Source organism: Lytechinus variegatus, chromosome 5 (genome assembly GCF_018143015.1).
Source record: "Lytechinus variegatus isolate NC3 chromosome 5, Lvar_3.0, whole genome shotgun sequence".
NCBI lineage: Eukaryota > Metazoa > Echinodermata > Echinoidea > Temnopleuroida > Toxopneustidae > Lytechinus > Lytechinus variegatus.
In genome coordinates, this window is record NC_054744.1 from 39,025,420 (window position 1) to 39,048,000 (window position 22,581).

The following is a 22,581-nucleotide window of genomic DNA, read 5'->3' on the forward strand; positions in this document are numbered from 1 at the left end:
ACACAAGGGGCCCGTTGCAGAAAGAGTTGCATTCAAACCCAAGCCAAAAAATCAATAGCAAGTCCGAAATGCGCGCTGTTGATTGGTTGAAAATCAAGTTGCGCATGATTTTTAGAGATGCGATTGATTGCAACTCTTTCTGCAACGGGCCCAAGGTCTGATAATCGCAATAATCCACAAACTTTGCCCTCCCCTTGAATGATTTTGAAGTATGCCTCAGTTATGAGTTATGAATTTGACGATATTTAGTGATAATATTCAAACTTTGACAAAGGGTGAACACTTTGGTCTTCTACAAGTCACGAAAAAAGAAAATAAAATGCACCGCCTGATAAAAAGATTGTTCATTTCTTTTTATTTCTATCTGAATGTTACATAAAAAAGTTTGAACAAATTATTTGTAACCACTGGAAAGGATAAGTGAACATGTACTGCGCTTTCATTTCACATTCTAGGCATCAAAATATTTTACAATTGTGACTCCTATTATAATCCCAAGGACATCAATCATACTGAGATCAGTGATTTCTAAAGATTTGCTGACATCACACTAATTACAACAATGGTTGGAAATTTTGAATTTTAATGATTTTTTTTATATAATTGATAAAGACATCAACAATGCTGGGGAAAATGATATTCGGAGCTCTCATATTTGATCAAATTATCAAAGACTGCAAAATACATGGACAAGTCCAAAGTAATGTCAGAAATAGTGTAAAAATTCTACCCACAATGACCGCTTGCACACAAGTTTAAAAAGTCTTAATACTATCAACGTATTAACGAAGAAAAAGGATGGATATTCTTGGACACATTAAAGGGCAACAACATGAAAAAGATAAAAATAACTGAACTAATGGGCAATTTCATAAACTAATCAACATATTTGACCATCCGGCCACCATTTTAATCCATTCAAAGTTTTTACTTTAAGAATGGTTCAAATCAAGCCATTAATCCTTTGACAACACGAAGCAGCAAAGATGGTCAAATCATTTCAGGAGTTTCTGACACATTGAGAATCAGATATGTACATACATGTATCTTATGGAATTGCCCTAATATTACCACCCTCCATCTCATGATATGCATAATAACATTTGAAAAACCCCATACAAGTATACACTAGGGTCCTATTTTACAATCTGTTATGATTGATCCTATCGACCTCAATTTTATGGAAATCTATCAATGTCATAAATTTTTCTACAGGAAATTTGTACAATGTCGTTTGCAAACAAAGAGAGGCATACACTAAATTTCCATCAGATAATGGCTGTATAAATATACAGCATATCTAAAAAAATATTTTGAAGATGCATTTTAGATGTTGACTTTCCTGGTTTTCCATAGTTGTGAAAATTTGATCAATCGCATCTCTTTGTGATATGGGGCCAAGATCTCTCCTTAACTCATGGCCTTTGTCATACACAAGATAAATGTACACACAAGTGAAAAATGCCAGAAGCGACATGATAAATATGCCTTATATTTTTTTTCATATGGACAGAAATACATGAGCATACCAATAACATAGTGCCTTTGATTACTGATACTTCCAAATATGCTTGTAAATAAACTGAAACCTGAATTAATCCAATATAAAGAATCAAGAAAATTCATGTTTTCAAAGCTGTGGAAGGGATAGGAGTTCACTGTAAATGCCAATAAAATGTCTCACGATGGAAACACATCCAGTTTAGAAAAATTCATACACAAAAAAATAATTTAAAAAAAGAAAGAAAAGTAGAACAATCGAATAACAAAATGTAGCCAACTATATTGGGATACATGTATCAAAGTATTTACAGGAAACATTTCAAATCATATAACATCTTACTTGGAATTGTAATGTTCAATAATACCACTGATCATACAAAATATGATGAAAGCTTCCAATATGATTTGTGTGTCCGAACAATCAAAGGAGCCATTACAAAACTGTATCATCAGATTGCTGATGATACATTTTAGAACGTATCATAGCAACCTTCAATAATTTACTTTGTAGTAAAATGATCTACTTCATACACCAAAAAGCAGACTATGGTCTGAAATTGAGCCAAGCTGGGATGGAGTAGTTATAGCATCATTCTTACAGGGAAAAGGCTGTGGATTCAAATTCATGATTGGGTAACAGCAAAGACATCTCATGAGATACCTGTTGCTTTTTCAAGATGTGTTTAATATAAAATAGAGTATGCAAAATTAAACTCATAAAGCTACCAGAGGGCTTGTGTCTCTAAAACTGTTTTTTTTGTGGCCAAGTGGTTTCAAAGACCTTATGCACCGGACAGCAAAGGAAGAATTATACTTTCTTGCTCAGCACTCAATGTTTACTTGGTAGCATCTCTCATATTTTGTTTTAAAACTGATTTTCAATGTGATGAATGGACCATGCATCCATCAAATGTGACTGCACTTTCTGAATTGATTAAAAGTCTCAGGATTACAATAACATGTTTTGTACAAATACCTTGGCCTTGGAAGAAGATAAAGGATTTCCACAGAGAGTCAAGAGAATACATTGAGTAATGTGTAATACAACATATGCATGCAATATTGATTTCTGTGATGGATTGCCAACACACTTATCATGGACACAATGTGTCCGATGCAGTCAGTAATGCATTTGTACTGCATGCAGCAATTCCAATGCACTTCTCTGTGAAATACCTCTGCATTTACAGAGAATTGTTCTGTTCAGGAAAAGAGCATTGCTTGAAACAAAAGATTGTAAGTAGCTTTGCCATCAATGTTAAAGTCTCTCTCAACTTTTGGTAAGAGTGTATATCATTGTTCCAGTCAATTACAACATAATATGAATGTGCATGTCCTAAAACTATTATGGAGTGAAAGGTATGATATAAAAAATGACTCATAGCTTGTAATTTGCAACTTTGAAGAAATATCTGAACATTTTTTCCCTTTTTATAAATATCACTTCCCAAGCATGAACTGGGCTGAAATTTCAGATATAATCATTTGTATTTTACTTTCAATATAATCATTTGTATTTAACTTTCTTATATCAAATCACTGATTTTGTAAGAAAAATCATTAAAAGCAAACAAAAACAAAACCACAACACTTTGGTGAGATTGGAGTATTGGATGATACTCAAGTATACCTCCCATTACAGACTCTTTACCACAGCTTGAGAAAGACTCTTGATGTCCATACTGACTTGACTAGTGTTATCTCCATGATAGAGTGACCACTGATGGGAAAGTTACTATCAATGGCAGTTTTTATGCAGTAGGTTCAAGTTTGCACAAAATTTTTACAAAAACCCAGATGATCAGCTTTTCTTCTCCACTGGGTCACAAGGTTGAGGCATATACAACAAGAAATTTTTTACAAAGATCGTATACTCCTTCAATACGTGTGTTAACGCCTTCTTCCACTCCTGTATACACATAAAAAGATATAGACAAACAAAACAAAACAGAAAACAGCAATAGATTAATTCAATCATAGAAATTAAAAAAGAAATAATCAGGGCAGAGACGTTAACAAATAATTGATAATTTATGTGAAATAATACCCAACTTGACAGTGAAGAATAAACTCACTTCAAATAATGAATAAATTACTTTCTACAATAAACATAGTGGTTGAATTAGGTCAGACAAATCTCCTTGTACTTATTTTATTTCAGGATGTATCAAGAGATGCACAGATTATGACATGAATTTATTAATACAATGTCTTTATGGAAGCCACAGTCTAAGTGAGTGGGATTTAAAACATTTTTTTTTACTCACAGGAGTTGTACTGTATCCGCTTAAAAAGTTACTTTCACTATATTTTATGCATCCGAATATAAGTTCAGGGGTCCTTTTCATAAAACTTGTTACAATAACAAATTTTATACAATAACAGTTAAAAGCTACTAAAATCCTTCTATCTGGTTGGCTGATAGTAAATTTGTTATAGAAATCTTGCATTTGTTATTATAAGAAGTCTTTATGAATCGGATCCCTGATGTGTAAAACTAGGGTACATAGCATTTCACAAAACCAATATCACAAGGAAATGGGGGGGGGGGGGGGTGGAACTGTTCACATTATTAAAATGCACAAAAAAAGGTCAAATTGTAGAATGGTGAAATTCGTGTTTCGTATAATCTTTTCTCCCTATTACGACAATGTTTCTACAATACAATTACCTTTTCTTGGTCACCAGAATACAACAGACACAGAGGTAGTCAATATCAAAAGGATAATAACACAACTTATATAACTTTGTCCAATTTTCAAGCTTCACTTTCTTTAGGACTATTTTAAAAGTTGAGTGAATGACAAATGGCTAATTTGATATTCTTGAATTAAAATTGTAAAAATTTCATGGCTGAAGCTAGGGTTACACCAAAACCGTATTGTCCCGAATAAATTTAGAATGATTCTGCCCGAATATGGACTGATTCAGATGGTTTCGGAACTCATTCGTCTCTGATTCAGGGAGCTCCCAGAAAAGAGACGAAAGGGTCCCGATTTAGCGCAGAATCTCCAAGAATTTACCCGAATCAATTCTGACCATCCATAATAATGCCGAATGCCACCCGAATAGTGCCGAATGTGGCCCGTTTGTTCCGATTACAGCCGAACGACGACCCAAATTTTGACCCGAATCGAAACGAACATGGCTGAATGCACTGAGCTCAGACAGTTATGAACCCCTCCCGAGTTTTCTAGCATTTGCAGAGGGAGAACAGTATACTCCCGAAACCACCAGAATAAGCCAGTTCGTAGTTCCTTTCTGCGCATGATCAAAATATTCTACGCATGATCAGAAGAAGGTCATTTGCACTAAAGTGACATGGTGCTTTAAAATCTAATGAGATAAGCACCAACTTTGATGTCAAGAGTATTCATATTAAGCCTGAGTCGAATCGATTTTAAAATCGGTGTTCGATCGATATCATCGAACACCGGTGCAGATTTTGCAAAATCGGTGCATCGAAAAAAAAAAAAAATACGTCGGCCGGCCGATTCGTTTGGTTTACACAATCAATCATCAAAATATCAGTAATGTCCAACTTTACTACTACTTACTTGATTTCTATTGCCCCCAAAATGAAACCGATTGAGTAATTATGATGCTATTCACCATTAATTTGAAGTTTATTTCCATCATAGTTCGAGTCTTACTCGTCTGCTCGTACTGTGCTGAGATAAAATTTTATGCACGATGAATTCATGAATGGAATTGAGTCATGGCCATCGATCGTGCATGCGCAGTACTGTTCTTTAATCAAACCAGAAAATGGCCGGAAATTGACGCGATCAACGTAAAATAAATCTTGCTTTCATGAACAATATTAATATCATGACCATAGAACATTATTTAATCGTAATATTTAACAATAATTTGCATATGATAATCATTAATATGAATTTAGAGCTTGATGTGAAACGTTTGTATTTCGTTTCAATTTTCAATGGCGGACATCTCATGACGATCGACTTGACTTCGAGCTAGTGCACTTGTCTAAAAAAAAAAATCATCACATCAGGATTGATTCTCGAACATTTTCTACATGCAAATTCTCTGTTCAAGTTCGTAATATCACCATATAATAACATTTTACATGACAAAACAGAGAAAATTGCGTTTGATTTTTTTTTCCCCATCAATTTGAAGCTAGTTTGTGCCCAACTTTGGGCTCTGATTTCATGAATGGGAAAATATGTCATACGTCATCGAACACGCATGCGCATTGTGCTTATTTTCTCGGAGCTTGGAGGAGTCGTCCAGAGATATATGGAATAACAACAGAAATAATCCGGCCAGTATTAATTCTTCCATATGAACATAATATACTTTGCTGACATCGTCAATATTCTTAGTATGACCATAAAATCTTGTTAAATCGTAATAATTTAGATGAATTTAGGGCTCGATTCGAAACATTCGTATTTATTTTGATCGCATGCTCAATTGCGTCTAAAAAAACTGGATTGTCATCAGGATTAATTCTCGAACATCGTCATAACTCATATTCCACAATCTTTCCTCACAATCGTTATATCAGCATTGAATAGCAATTCAAATGACCATCCAGAGAAAATTACGTATTTATTCCCATAAATTTATTTGGAGCTCATTTTGGATCCAACTACACAATCTCAGGCAAGTTACAGCGCTCTCCGTTGATTGCACTTGTTTGCTGGCGTTGACGTCAAGCACGCCTGTCGTTTCGGGAGAGTGAGTGTACGGAGCTGCGGACGGGGCTGGTGAATGGACTGCGAATGCTAGTTGACCGAAAATCATTCGGATCGACTCTGCGTGATTCATGTCTTTATTATTGTTTCATTTTAAACTTATATGTTGTCATCTGCAAATATCATTGTTGAAGATATTTTGGGAAGAATTCTGCTTTGGTCCCCGGCCTTTTTTGTGTGTTTTGTGATCATGGAAAATACAAACGAACTTTGCTGTCATCTGCTTGTGCAACGCTCACCCGGCCAACGCCAGCGCATACCGTCAGTGCGTAGTGCATATGCAAAGCGCATCGCATCGACGCAAAAACAAAAGACTAAATTTTCCCCGCCTTCAATATTCGATGCATCGATGTTCGATCGAATTAGAGCTGTCGAACACCGGTTTTCAAAATAATCGATATGACTCAGGCTTAATTCATATATTCTTTTGAATTGTCGTTTTCATTTACATCCGCAAAAAACAACAATGCTTCCACGAACTACTGGTATTTCACAGTTTGTCAAGTACATTGTGCAACATGCTAAGATATGCATTCAAAGTAGGAATGCAACAAATACCTTCATTAAGTGTTCACTGGTGTGCTATTCTAGTCACGTGGGGCCGATTGCACGAAAGGGTCTTTGCAAGAATCGTCTTGGGTGTCGCCCATTTATTATGATGCGCCATGTGAAACGCATTTTAGATAAATTACCTGCAAACATATTTTATTCATCCGTTAAAGTAAACAAAATCTTTGTTTATAAATGATTTGATATATTATGAAATTGTATGCAAATTGATTTAAATGCTAGTTAACAAAGTTTATTTGTTAATCATACATTTCAGAAATTTCCCGCATACAGCGCATCATAAAAGATGGGCGACACGAAAGACGGTCCTTGGAAACTTCCTTTCGTGCAATCGGCCCCTGGTCTATTCAATTTCTTCATCCTGCTATGTAAGGCAAGCTTATGTAATATCTTGCTTTGAAATCTGCCTATCATGATGAAAGAAATGGAAGGTCATTTGACCAAAATTGCCCATGAAGTAACTACGAACTGGTCTATAATGTATTCGGTTGGATTTGCTGCTGATTAGGTTCCGGTGTAACCCTAGCTTCAAGGATCCATGTACATAGATAATAATAAAATTCTATGAGAGACATACCTTTTCTTTGATCCTCCTTCATGTGGTCCCCTGACGAAAGCCCAGTCAACGTTGATTGTTTGACCTAAGATCTCTTCACCGTTTAAGGCATCCATAGCTTTCTGTGCTTCTTTGAATGTTTCAAATTCCACCAACACGTAGCCCTACAATCATAAGAGAGTTATAGTATTTAGAAGGACAAAAAAATGGACAGTTATACCTTAACAGAAATTAAATCTATCCTGAAATGCGCTTAAAGTGATTGGTCAACATTTGGGCCATTCTTGGTCATGTGTGTGACCGAAATTATGACAAATCTTGACTTTAATTAAGTTATAAATCTAAACTTTTACAGATGAGGTTATGTAACATTAACATATTTAGTAAGCTATCATTTGAGAATATTTTTTTTCTGTCTACAATACGCAGGTTCAAGGTCAGATGTCAAAAGAAGTGGGTCACGTGTGTGACTTCAAACAGAAGCATGATTTTGAAAATTCAATTTCAATTTGAAATTCCTGTGAATTTCAAAATGAAACTTAACTTTCAAAATCATCATAATTAATTAGAGATCTCAATTTTTTTGATTTATTACTAATTAAACTCAAGATTAATCAAAATTTCTGTCACACACGTGACCAAGAATGTCCCATTTTTAGATTCATAACATGCTCTTGTTGATATCTCAGAATGGTGTAAATATGAGTTGACAATTGGAAATAGCAATTTAAGAGTCTCATATATCGACGGGACACACATGTATTTTCAAGTAGTGAAAAAGATGAGCAAACCCAAGACACAAGTTAAAATGATGGCTTGCTGTTTAGTCAACTCCCAATGCATTTCTAACAAAAACTAATATGTAATACAAGCAATGCATGTTTATGAGTGCAATGGACAGAATATTTTGTTTCTCACGGAATGAAGTATGCTATCCATTGCACAAATTAATAAAAAAATCATTGTTTTATAGGATCCCCCAAAATATATCTTTTCATTTGACAGTTATGGATTTGGATGCAGAGGTACTGAGTGAGTGCAGTCTGCTGATTGTCCCATAACAGTTTTACATGCTGCAAATGCAAGTGTTTTTTCCGTAGTGCCAGTGGTCTCTGCGAGTGTGTAATGGAAAAATCCTGTGGATCCCATATTGCATGAATGTTGATGTCATTGTGAAATTGGCTGAATGATTGATATTAAAAAACTATAAAATAAATCAAATGACAAGGATCTATCTAGGTGTAATATAAAACAGGGTAGCCCTAATACCTACACCTAAATTCCCAATTTTCTCCTATTTTCCACACCAAAATGGAACAACAATGCTACAAAATACACAGAGTTTTAACTTTCATTATTCACCTTTACCTAGTTACAGGGACAATATACTGAGCAAATAAGGAGGTCTTCCTCAAAGATGAATAATCCAATTGAGGTTATCAGTGTATGAACCATGGAGATGTTTCTCATTTTACAATCATGCAATATTCAGAGTCTCCATGACAATCAGAGAGACTCGGGACCCTGTATTGTTACAGACACAATTCATCATATAACATATATTTTAATTGTAAAGTCAATGAAAACCCATGTACAAATGAGTAATAATTGACTGCAAATACACGTACATGTGTCAACTACCTCCCTTTATTGAACACAGCTAATAGTTCAGTTGCATAATAAACTTGATATTAAGGTATCTAACATAGGACCAATCCTCTGGAGTAGAAAAAAAAAGGTTTCCGTAATAGCTATTCATAGTGGGAATTCATCGAAATAGTAAAGTTTTTATGCAAAGTGATACTGGTTGTGTAATTTGAGAACTCCATCAAAAAACCAACAGTAAGTCTTCAGGCAAGGTTTTTTTTTCCAAAATAGCAAATTCATCTGAAATAATGAATTCCCTTTCATCATAATTTTAAGTTAAGTCCAACTAAAGACAAGATTCAAGGGTTTCCTGAACACCACTTTTTCTGTAGTGATGGAAGAGTTTAACCAAGCTTGCTTGTGCCATGCTTGAGTGAACCCAAACTTTAAACCCTGTTTTCTCCTTATTTTTTGAAGCTATGACTGAAATTCTTCTTCATTGAATAAAGTTCTTGCATGTGATAATTGGTGATCAATTTGACAAGCTAGAATTAAAGAAATTAAAATTGCTTTCTAAAACTTGATAAAAAAAAATCAATTTTGGATGACTTATTGTGGATTTTGATGTGGGGACAATATTTTAATGACTGACCTTGAGGTAACCTGTTCTCCTGTCAAGGTTGACATGTGTGTTTTTTATCTCTCCATAATCAGCAAATTTATCCCTTACATCCTCCTCTGTAGCCTCTTCATGCACTCCGGTCACAAATAATATCCAACCCTCTACAGCTGAAACATGCAATGGTAGACAAAATATTTATTACAAATAATCTCACAAATCATGATTTTACACAGCCAAGGACAAACAATATCTTCATCGACATCAAAATAATTACATAAATCTTGATTTGACAAACAGTGGAAACAGAAACTAAGAGAGTAGATGGATGAATACGAAATAAATCAATAAATAATTGAATGAATACAAACCACTCCATTCATTTATCAATTAATGAAAGACAACAATCCTTGACAAAATGAAAATAATAAATAAAATCGCAGTGATAACAGATATGGCAATGCATCACACACAAACAATTTGCTTATTTAATGAGTAGTGGATGTGAACCACTCTTCAAGCCTTTGTAGAACAATGGTGTTCAGTGGAAACTATTCCTAGAAAACTCATTCTGGTACATGTATGTTTTTGAAAGCTAAGTGCAATCATTTTCATAAAATGTTACTAATTTTAAAGTTTTCTTACAATTAATCACAAAAGTTAGGTTCTTGTTGATTGATATACCCTATGAAGAATTCTGTGACCTTAGATCTTTATCTCCCCCAAATGTAATCACATCATTGTCGCCCCAATATGTTTAAAACTGATTCATCAAACAATCTCTTTAGTCGTGAGAACAAAAGCAGGATAGACAAACAAGAGAAAATAATATTCCATTAATAATAGAAAAAGTATAAACTATTCAAAAGTATTGTTTTTACTTACATCTTTGAGGCCCTGTTTCACTTGTATCAATCTCAAGACCCTGGAATTCATCATCAGCAGTACGGATTCCTCCTTCTGTAGTAACACAATAAAAATGTAATTCACTGCGCTATCATCTGGTGCCAGTTTATTAAAAGTTAGAATTATTGTGACTTTGCAATTAAGGCAGCTACCATGGAAACACTGATTGCTACTGGCTGCTGAGTCCTGTTACCATGGCCGTTGCCATAATGGCAAGGTACAACAGTTGTTAATTCCTTTACGATACGAGTCCCTGGATCAAAGAATCATTGCATACCTAAACTAAAAGAGAAGAAGCATAAGTTTGATAAATTCCATGCATTAAAAACATATAATCTAGAAACTGAATATTCGGTGAAACAGCATGTACTTCTTGTAATTTTACAAACTAGTATTAAGCCCAAGTTTTATATTTTTTACCGTTGTTCACTGATGGTTTTTGGCACAGACCAGCAGTAACTGATAAGAAATTCAATATCACCAGAAAATTTCAAAATTAATCAGTTTCAGATGTAAAATTTCTCATAAAAAATGTCAAAACGTTTAATAAACAAGTGGCACTATTGGAAATGAGACTACCACTCAAGATTTCTCAATTTTTTTGCTTGAGTTCATCAGCCAGTAACGACATGATATTCTTGCATGTGGGAGTATGGCCACATATACTATGTTTTTTGCAACTCTTTATTGCTTCACTGGGTTTTGTGCTATCCAAGGAAAGTGAAGATTCCTGGTAGTTGAAAAGAAATATGGCAGTGTTTGCTACACACAATGCAACAATATTGCAACTAATGCTATAAGAATTCAAGAAAAGTAATTGAGAACTGTACTTCTATAGTTGAAATGGTTGATTTTTGGCTTGAAATATACTGTGAAATTTCAGGAAATATAAATCTTAAGTGTTTATTTATTCCATATGTCCACCAGTGCGCCAGAAATTTCACTTTTGACTGACAGTAAATTGTTTCAGGATCAGCTGACTGACAGACCTGACTCTCACCTACATGTAATAAGCATTCTAGTATTTTTAAACCGTTTCTTATAGAATACAACTAGGTTAAAACTGTAGTTTGATATTGTACTTACCAGCGCCAAATCCTCTCCCTTTCCTCTTTTTTACGCTTTGCCTCAGCTTCTGAATACTTTCTGCAAGTTTAGAAAACAAAGAAAGAAGAATGGGTAAGAATTTAGATAAAACTCCACAAGCATCATCATTCAAGCAGGGAATTTGTGGCGTTAATACAAATTGTGCAAGCCTAACATGTAACTATCTGAATTTTGGGCAATAATATGATTTCCCCCAAAAGACACTAAGCCTTCATCCACATATTATTTCGCAGAATAAGATTACATTGATAAGAAATAACGAGGGAAGAAACGGGATAAAGAAATGAAAGGAAAACATATATTTGTATTTCCTAATTTCAAAGCTATCTTTCTTCTACTTACTGCATTTGTACAATCAATTCAGCACATTGCTTGAATCATGCTAAGAAGATATTGCGTGATATTTCATTATGAGATTATCCCAATCTGACCATATAAAGCATTTGACCTGGCTTGTAGTAGTACGCTGATTTTTTATGAATTTTTTTTATTGCAAAAAAAGAGAGAAATTGTGCTAGACTATTCCTCACAAATCTTTAATTAAATTGATATTTTATTCTCTTTTATTGTGCGTATTAATACATGTAGTGCTAACATAGTAACATTTTGAATTCATTGTCCAATAATGATGTAATCGACCTAATTATTATTTGTCATGATTTATTTTGTTGTGTATATTTTTGATGAAATGTTATATTTTAAAACAAAATTATTGAGTTTCCTTGATAGAGACGGTTGCCCCCCATCCTCCCCAAATAGAATGAAAAAAAAGAAGAGGAAAAAGGAGAAAAAGGAAAAAGCGAAGGGTGGAATAGGAAGAATGGTATGGACATATTGTTTATTCTTATTTTTGTCAAAAGAATAAAAACCTAAAGGCCTGTTCACACCGCCCGAGCATTGTTGGAGAGGTCGTGGAGCGGTAGGGAGAGAGGGTCGAATTTCGACAACGCTCGTCACCGCTCACAAAATTGGGAAAAAATAAAAAACATGGGCGTTGTTTTAGCGTAGCTTAGCGATGGTTTAACGGTGGCGAGTGTTGGTTTAGCGGTGACTCGAGCATTGATAGAGCAGAGTTCTGTGCATGCAGGCGTCGCACAGTGGCCAGAATGAGTTGAAAGTGCGCCAAAATTATTTTCCGTGTCATATTTTTACTTTAACATGTAGATTAAGGGTATTTTGGGGCGTAGGATCGACTGAACATAATTTAAAGCCCATATGACATCACTTTTATACCAAATTTTGATTGGCTACCTAAAACCTATCTGTGAAAAGAAAAATTACGCTAAACAATGTGAAGTATATAAATACAAAATTGCTATGTCAATTCATCACCATTTCTGCACTTCATGATGCTCCTTCCAGTGGCTCACTTTATTCATCATCCCAGTATAGCTTCTGTATGAGCTGCCATAGGGATTACTACATCAAGTATCAAGTATTTGTGTTACGTGTTACTTTAATATTGATCAGAGTGAATGTTGGTTTATGATGTCTCAAGTAAAATCGGCTCTAACATAAACAGCTAAATTTGGTATCGACTTAAATATTATTATTTTACAAATATTAAAATTTATTATGTAATTATAAATAATTTGTAGTATTTAACAAATTATTTATAATCATGTAATAAATTTTAATATTTGTAAAATAATAATTTTTATCTATAAATGGTTTTTCAAAACGGCGTCGTTAGCCGGAAGTACGTCATACATAAGCGGTTCAAAGGTCGACGCTATTGTATTTCTGTTGTTTACATGTGGATCGAGGGGTATACGTGGCATCAGTTAGGTAAGAAATCATAATTTTTTTTACATTTTTATTTAACATTTTTTAAAACCTTCCTACGCATTAGGCGTAGGAAGGTGTAGAAATTAATAAAATAAACGTATTTCGAGCGATCATGTTATGAAAAGATGGATTTCCTGGGGAAATCCATCTTTGTTATTGTCCTTCGCTTAAGACACTATGGCTACAGTGCCAAGACGTTAATGATGAAGAAGTATATGACAGTATATAAAAAAAACATCATCATTGCGTCCTCAACTAGGAACCGTGTGTGTGACTGAATAAAGTGCTGCTGTATGTGAACGGTGGTTCCCAATATCACGATAATGCCACTTGTTCACTGCTACCACCCTGCCTGTGGGGAATCTACAGGTAGGACTATGGCATGCCAATGTTGTACAGAGCACACACTTTAAAAAATCATTTAAATATCACTTTTGTGACCAAAACTACTAATTTCCATACAGTTGCAATTTATTTTTCATTAGTAACTTGGGAATAATTTTTGTATTCACCAGAGCACTCAAAAACTTGAATTTTGGGCATATTTTTGTGCACGCCCTCTAATGGTGAAAAGTAATATGGCAAGAAAATTTTCATTTTTTGATCTCTATTTTTAATTAAGAAAAAAATAATTTAAAGAATCAAATTTAAATAAGAGCTAAGTTGTAAGAATAATAGGTGTAATGGAATTGTCAGTGTAAAAAAATCAAGCATTTGCCCCAAAGAAAAAGAGAAAATTCACGGCCAATATGGGAGACTCTCTCCAATAGGGGAGACAATCTCCCACATTGGAGACTTGCTTTGCAAAAGGACAAAAGAAACAACACCAACAAAAGCATGATTTTTTCCACCCAAAATTTTGTCTCACTGAGGTCAGAAGCCCATTTGTTCTGTGTGTGATTGACAACAAAAATCCTTATCAAAACAAAAGTAGACGGTGAATTTTTAAAGTAGACGGTGAAAAGGGGTAATTTTTCATGAGGAATCTGCTTATCACATTTATATTTGCCGCCAAGGTAATTTTGCCGCAAATGTTTACAAACAAAGGAAATTGGTCTCCAAAACTGGAGACTGTCTCTGAAATTGGATACCCAAATTCTTCACAAAAGTCTCTGATATAGGAGATAATCTCCCACATTGGAGACAGTCTCCAATATTGGCCGTGCGCCTCTACTGAAAATAGCCAAACATTACCACCCTTATTTTGCCACACATGGAGATATAACTGAGAACAAGGTTATATCATAACCTTGTTCATTGAATGAGTGGATAATGCCATTACCTCCCCTAAAACACTAAATCCTGGTTCCCGATTGTTTTCCCACAAGTTAACTTAGTGGTTGATCACGTTGTTGAATGTTGGTCGCGTCATTTTATGATAACCTTGTTGTCAGTTACACCTCCATGTGTGGCAAAATAAGGGTGGCAATTTTGGCTTATTTTCTCTTTTTCTATGGGACAAATGCTTAATTTTTTACACTGTAAGTTTCCATTACAAAACAGCTTTTCATATATAACTTAGCTCTTAAATTTGTTTAAATTATTTGTTTAAAAAAATTGAATTTCAACTCTATGGAAATTAATAATTTTGGTCACAATAGTGATATTTTAATGATTTTTAAAGTGTGTGCTCAATACAGCATTGGCATACCATAGTCCTACCTGTAGATTCTCCACAGGCAGGATCATGGTAGCAGTGAACAAGTGGGTCGCGTTTGCAGGACAGACGTCCGACACACGACGTAACAGACACAGGAGCGCATACGTGGGACTGATCAAACCAACCATGTCAAAGTTAACTATCATGATTTACGAAAGTATTCTAGATCTGTCATTTTAAATTGAACAGTATTTAAATATAACAAAATCTATTTATATTGGAGCATCCATTATTCATTACTTACGATCAGATTCCTCGTCAACCTGAAATTCTTCATCTCCTTCTGCTTCGTGAATGTCCAAAACGTCCGCCATCGTGAAGATGTTTTCTCTCTGACGTAGAGGTCGGGCCGCCGAAAAATTATTGCTTTATATACAAAAAGAATATTTGATGAATTTCGATCCTCTGGACTTTCCAGGGGGGGGGGGGGGCTTTTGTACAGAATAAAACTATCAAGCCTATAAAAAACTCTTCAAATTTTCAGATTTTGAAGGGCGAAAAACTCTTTTCATCTCCCTACCTCTTGCCCCATCTTTTTTGGATTCGAACATCGCCTCAAAACTCGAAAACTAGAAAAGGTAGTAGATCAAAAATAAATGTCATACGTCTTGGCAAAAAGCGAATTCCATCTGAATCTTTGAAGGAGGGCAGAATTAAAGCAGACCTTATATTCAAATGGGTATTGAGGAAATTCAGCCCAAAGTTTCTTCTCTCAACCTGAAAAGTTCTTAGAGGTCATTCTTAAAAATATTATTAATCCAAAGACGTTCCAGAACCCAAACAGGCCACTTTTGCAAGAGTCGGGTGCTTAAGTGTTAACAAACATCCCCCACATACACCCATCCAGCAGAAACCCTGGATTAGTGGAGGGGAGGGGGGGGGATTGGGTGGCATGTCTACCTTTGTGGTATTTTCCCTACCTCATTGTCACTTAGCAATCGATTAATCACAAAACATAGGCCGCTATCCAGCATGTAGTCTTTCGCTTTATCTTTTATTTAATGATATCTAGATATATGATTAAATTAATTAATAAAAAATTCATGATTCTCTTATAAATTTTGATTCCTATTCATGTTCGCATTTTGTCAGATTATATTATGGTAAACATCTTGGCACCATTATACACAAGTATTTTCCGGACATTTCAGTGCCAGGATTCATGCAATCAGGTTGAAACACAAAGATCGATTGACTGCTTCAACCGACCATTTTTCATTTTTAGAAATTCAGTTAAAATGTGTACAGTTGTACATGATTATTGACGTTTATTAACATTTTCTTTGTTAATCTATCATTTCATAACTTACTACCTTAACATGACCTCTATTGAAATATGTTCTGTGTAAATATTATTATGGGCTATGTCTTGTGTATATCTGCGACCGATAGGCTTACGTTTCTTCAAACGCTTAATTTTTACCTTCACATTTTTCGTATAAAGATTCAGTCAATTATATTGGCAGTTAAAATGAGATCACGCTATTTACACTGAATTTATTTGATTACACTTTGATTGAAATCAAGATTTGAAATTAATGGCATTTTGATAAAAATCTTTTCAAAATTAAAGCATACACACCTACATTGAAAACGATGGAAACACGCAACAACAAAAAGCCTTTGAGATGAAAATATGAATGTCTAAAAAGATCGTAAAATAGGCCATTTATCGTTAACAATATCCAATATTAAGTCTTCTGTATAGAGATGAAGACATGCAGACAATGGATGGAGTTGGTCCAAGTAGAGAATACATGTAAACAACAATTCCCTTTTTCGAACACAAATCAAGAAACAACATTTACAGCCACAAATATTCCATAATCCATATTAAGTTTCAAATGTATGATTTAGATGAAAATTATATACTGTGTTACATGTTTCTTTATTACATTTCAATGGTTATTACTGTATTTATGATGGATTTTGTCTACTGTTTTGTTGGAAATGAGAAAAAATAAAATTTAAACTGAAACTTTCTATAGCTAAGCCCCGTACTTAGTTATGGACATTCTGCAAATGTGAAAAGATTGGTATGAAGTTCATACCGACTACTTTTAACATGAAATCACAGACCCGTTGGAATAGTAACGTAATCACATTAAGAGGAGGAAGAAGGATTAGTTTGAATATCGTATTTCACGTTGCAAGCGAAGAAGACATATCGACGGATTTCTTTCCGAGAAAGAGAAGGATCCATTCGGCCAGCTATATAGGGCACTGGTATAAATTGGCGCTGAGAGGAGAGGACTGCTCACCAGGAATAGATTGCTTATCAAATTCATGATTGCATTCGATTGATCTTTGATTTAAAGGGAATTGGTAGCCTTACAGATGCTTGCTCCATTGAGTTGGTAGATATTGCTGTCTGGGTGAATTTCTAGGATGAAAATTACTAGCTGTAGACAATGGGGTCTTTAAAATGTTTGGGCCATAGTCATGATAGTTACACATCAGTTTGTTATAATCAATTGCATATAAGTTTGTTTGATTTGATATTAAATATGAATTCGTATACAAGTGAGAAAACTAACGTCTGAATTGTATTAAAATGTTAAGTAATTAAATTTGACAGAATGCAGTATGCAGCAATGATCTTTTTCGCGTTGATTGGCCATTGAGATTTATGACAAACTTGATACTGGTCCTGACATAACAATAATTTTACGAAACCATCAGCAGGTGCATATCCAGAACTGAAGTCGTTATTGGAATTATATTGAAAGGGGTGGGGATCGAGGTATCTGGTAATTCTGATCACTTAAGATTATTTCCTTTTATAAAGCTCTTGGTAATGGTCTTGAATTTTCGGCATTTTATTGAATCATTTATTACTACCAGTATCATGGTTTGAATCTTGTGGAATCAAATTCTGACTTCTGAACATTTTCTATTTCCAATTTGAGTTCGATTTTACCGTTACCCCTATAAAGTTATGTTTGCATGATTTTATTTGTTTTGTTGCTTATTTATTTTTATTGATGCTGTTTTGGCATGTGTATATTTTAATAACAATGATAAATGCAATTTGATAGGCGCCATATCCATCTCGTTCAAGTGAAAGGGAGTGGAAACAAAATAGCAAACGAACACATAAATCATTCAGATAAAATGAGCTAAACAGGTAAGTGTTGTACTCTAATTATGTTCTTAAAAATATGTTTTTGCCATTGTCGTTTCCATCACGGGGGGGATGGGGGGATATATCCCCCCCCAATATTTCAAGTGGGGGGATGGCCTGTATTATCATCCCCCCCAATAATTTAGGGTAGAAAAATTATGATAATGATGATGAAACAATGAAGTTTGATCATGATAATTGTAGTGATGATTATAGTATATCATCAATCAGTTTGTTTCCCTCGCAATTCGTGTATATTGTTATTGAATAAAAACATTCTTTTTCATGACTATTAAACAGATGGGTCGAGGTTCAAGATGAAAAAGAATGAAATGTTTATGTATATGATATTTTTTAACACATGACATAAAAGGACCCCACGAAAAACAACTTTTATTGATAGGGTGTTCCATTCCACCAGTGGTGAATAAATCAATTTCAATAAATTAATTAATTCAAAAGGGTGGAAAAACATACGGGATTAAAAGGGTGGCAAGATAAATCGTCTAAGGAATGACGGTAAGCCCGATGGCGCACGAGAAGCCACACAGTTTGTAATTTGTGCTAGTCTTAATTGGTCCGAATCTGCATTTTATCATCATACATTAAGAAGAAAAAAGATATTGCCAGTCGGGTTAGATTTAAGAGAGAGGTTGTATACACAGAGGCGTCGATCCGGGGGGGGGGGGGGCAGGGGGGCGATCGCCCCACCATTGAAAATATTGGGGGGCAAACATATCGTTTTGCCCCCCCAATATTTCTGCATGTGCAACTTAAAAAATAAAATAAGATTGTAATGTTACACTGAAATCAGCAAGCGAGAGTGAGATACCAACTCGATTTTTTTTATTTAAAATCGTGCTCAAAATGTCTGCTTTTCAGATTGGAATATAAAAATTTTCAGCTCGCGCTTCGCGCTCGCATCATTTCTGTGCCAAAAACCCATACTTTTCATGATTAAATAGGTGAATAGAATGTCCCGTTTTCAGTTCTAAACCTCAAAAGAACTCCCGCTTTGATTTGCAATAATCTTTTGTTGGATATGTATCTTGTTCTTTATTAAAAGCGTCCATTAATCTGTCTATTTTCCAGATCGAAATATCAAAATTTTCAGCTTGCGCTTTGCGCTCGCATCTATTGTTCTTCTAGATACCCATCTTAATCATTGGTACCAATGCTTAGAATATAATGTTGGAAGATCCCCATCCACAAGAACATTTGTGTCAATCATCCCCCCAACCAAGAATACCGATCGACACCCATGGTTTTTGCCATTTTCGTTTCCAAAACGGAATTACCAGACCGTCACTGCCAATGACCAGTTTTACTTTGATCTTTAAAAAACAAGTCCAACCCAATAAAAAGTTGATTTGAATAAAATAGAAAATTCAACAAGCATAACGCTGAAACTTTTATCATAATTGGATGTGAAATAAGAAAGTTATGACATTTTAAGTTTCGCTTAATTTCACAAAACAGTTATTCTGGTCGGTTTGCAATTGAGGGGACTGGTGACATCACTCAGTATTTCTTTTGAATTTTCATTACATGTGTATGAAATATTCAAATTCATCTCGTTGTCCTGTGCAAAAAATGTTTTATTCCTCCCTGAACATGTGGCAAGACCCTATTTCTTTAACATTAGTAGTCAAGTTGGTTCTTATTGTTAAATCTGTAAAATTTGAAATGTTGTATAATTCAACCGTTTTAACAAAAGAAATAGGTCAATGATGAGAGACATCAATCAACGACTCTCTCATTCGAACATCACTGAGTTATAACTTTCTTATTTTACATCCGATTCTAATAAAAAAAAATCAGTGTTATGCTTGTTTTATTTTGTCTATTGTATCAAAGATAAATTCCAGTATTGGTAACGATCTCAAAATGACTTTTTACAGAATCTAATACAATGACCACCCAAGTGTCTGTTTGTATGAATAAAAAATATGTGCCAAAGGATTCTGGAAGAAATTGTGTAATTGCTGAGAAATAAGCAAAATAAGCGCGGATTCGGTCACTTCCGTCGGGTCTTTATTCCAGCAATAATAATACACTGTCCCACGTGTGCCTATCTGTGTTGGTGATCTTCATTGTGAACATTTTTCAGCGTAGATTTCAAGATTTCACAAAGTTCAGTTTATGTAACTTTACCAGATCTAGATCCTCGATGATATACTGACAATTAAGCCTGGTTTTGCAGACTTTCTCATGAAATCAGTGTTTACTGCAACTACTGGCATTTCTCTTTAAGATCAACATTTTATTTGGGTGGACTCGACCTTTAATGCTTCCGATTCTTTTTTTTACACAGTCACTTTGGATGATTTGATTAATTCAAACCCGAGCTGACATTGATAATGGATTTATTAAATACGCCCATATCACATGATTCACATATAGTACCATCACATCAATTAATGATATCCAAACGTTAATATCCCAGTCATTTAAGGCGAGTCGAAAACAGCGTTTTTATTCAAACCATACAAAAAAGATTGTTAAAACGGCCATTTTCGACTCGCCTTATGTGACTGAGATATTAACGTTTGGATATCATTAATTGGTGTGATGGTACTATTTATGAATTATCTTATACATATATATATATATATTTATTCTTATTTTATTTTATTTTATATATATATATATATATATATATATATATAATATATATATATATATATATATATATATATATATATATATATATATATATATATATATATATATATATATATATATATATATATATACACACACACACACAGAAAGAGATTGAAAGAGATAATCAGATAAAATAGAGAAAGAGAGAGAAAAAAAAGAGGGTGAGGGGGTCCAAGTAAAAATATGTTACCACCCGAGTAACACAGCAGTTCAGATTACAATGCACGTCATAATTGGACGACACCTTCATGTGAAATCTTATCTGCTATACAGTGTTCTGAATGACTAAAAGAAATTCGTTTCTCGTCTTCGAAAAGAGTGCAAAATTCATGAAAATATGTAAACTAATCGAAGATAGCAACGACAAGGTTCTTAGTTTTATCAGTTTCACCACTCAGCTGGGCGCAATTTTGTTATAATTTATTTGATTTATGTAGTTTATGACGTTTATGTTGTACGTCGCGTTTGCGCTAACATTCCTATTTTGTTTATGCTCCTGTATTCATAATCTCACTTTATAATATATATTTTTTTAAGTTTCCTAAATTATGCCATATTGAAAAAAACTCTCTTAGGATTGAATGAAGATAATTGTTTTATTGAGAGTTTCACCTTGATGAATGTTATATAAACAATTATTCGTGAAGACTATCGAAAAATGTTTGTAGTTTGTCCATTTCAATTTGAATGGCCTACACAATTTCGAAGTTTTGATTAAACATTCATGCGAAAAGCCCCCATTAATATAAATAATCCGTAGGCCTAGAGCAAAGTGAAACAACTTAACTGAAACATAGAGAGAAACAAAAACAGAAACCTCCCCCAAAACACAGAAGAAATATCAAATAATTAAGTTATTTTTCATCTATAGGGGTAGAGCATTTTGTTAACTTAAAGATGTTCTCTTGGGTAAAATGAAGATGAATTCATTAAACATCTAGAAAGGATGGGGGCTAAGGCATTTCGTTCAATGGCACTGAGTGAGTGACATCCTTTGATCTCAGTGAAATAGATCGCAGTGACAGTGAAAATACGCATCAAGTTAGGAGTGATATTGATTTCAGATCCTACGTTAAGGAGAGAACAAACAGATGAAGACTCGGTCTTCTTGCCGTGTTATTACAGAGCGACAGTGGGCAAACAGTAGCCCTAGTTTCGGAAATGCACCTTTGATGGTATGGATAACAGATCTTTAATCTTTCCTTTTTCTTGTGAAACATTTTCTTGAGCGGTGCTCACCGTGTGCAACATCTACATCTAGCAACCACTTTTAGGTCAACGATTTTTAGAGAACAATTTCCTATTGACTGGTTAACATTTCACGATGCACTGATTTTACTGATTTCATTGGCAATGAAGTCGATATGTAAAGATGTATTTCTGTAAAGACATGAAAATACATATTTTGGAGCACATTTCGTTTTTTCAAAGTAAGGCGGGAATCTAAAACAGATCTACAGTCTATCTACAGATTGCAGATAAAGGACATCAAATTATAAAAAAAAACACAGCGGGAAAGATTAATTCTTAAAAAAATCAAAAATTATCCCGATGAAAAAAGGGGAATCATAGTATATATAAATACACACACACACACACACACACACACACACACATATATATATATATACATGTGTGTGTGTGTGTGTGTGTGTGTGTGAAGTTATACATGCAATTTTTCCAAAGGGTAGATAGCTCTGGGGAACCTTGATTTAAGCTACGCCTACCATTGTTCTCTTCATCCATTTCTGTCACATTATATATATA

The 22,581-nt window shown here is 34.3% G+C and overlaps 1 protein-coding gene across 1 annotated transcript; it reads right to left on the reverse strand.

Annotated features, from left to right (window-relative positions):
• Positions 1-334: 334 nt before the first annotated feature.
• On the reverse strand, positions 335-15,366 carry LOC121416112 (RNA-binding protein 8A-like). The gene is made up of 6 exons (XM_041609576.1): positions 15,268-15,366; positions 11,555-11,614; positions 10,448-10,522; positions 9,596-9,732; positions 7,378-7,520; positions 335-3,412 (listed from the first exon to the last, which is right to left on the reverse strand). Exons 1-6 carry the CDS (start codon positions 15,335-15,337, stop codon positions 3,394-3,396), a joined length of 504 nt encoding a protein of 167 aa, XP_041465510.1. The 5' UTR covers positions 15,338-15,366; the 3' UTR covers positions 335-3,393.
• Between the last annotated feature and the right edge of the window lie 7,215 nt (positions 15,367-22,581).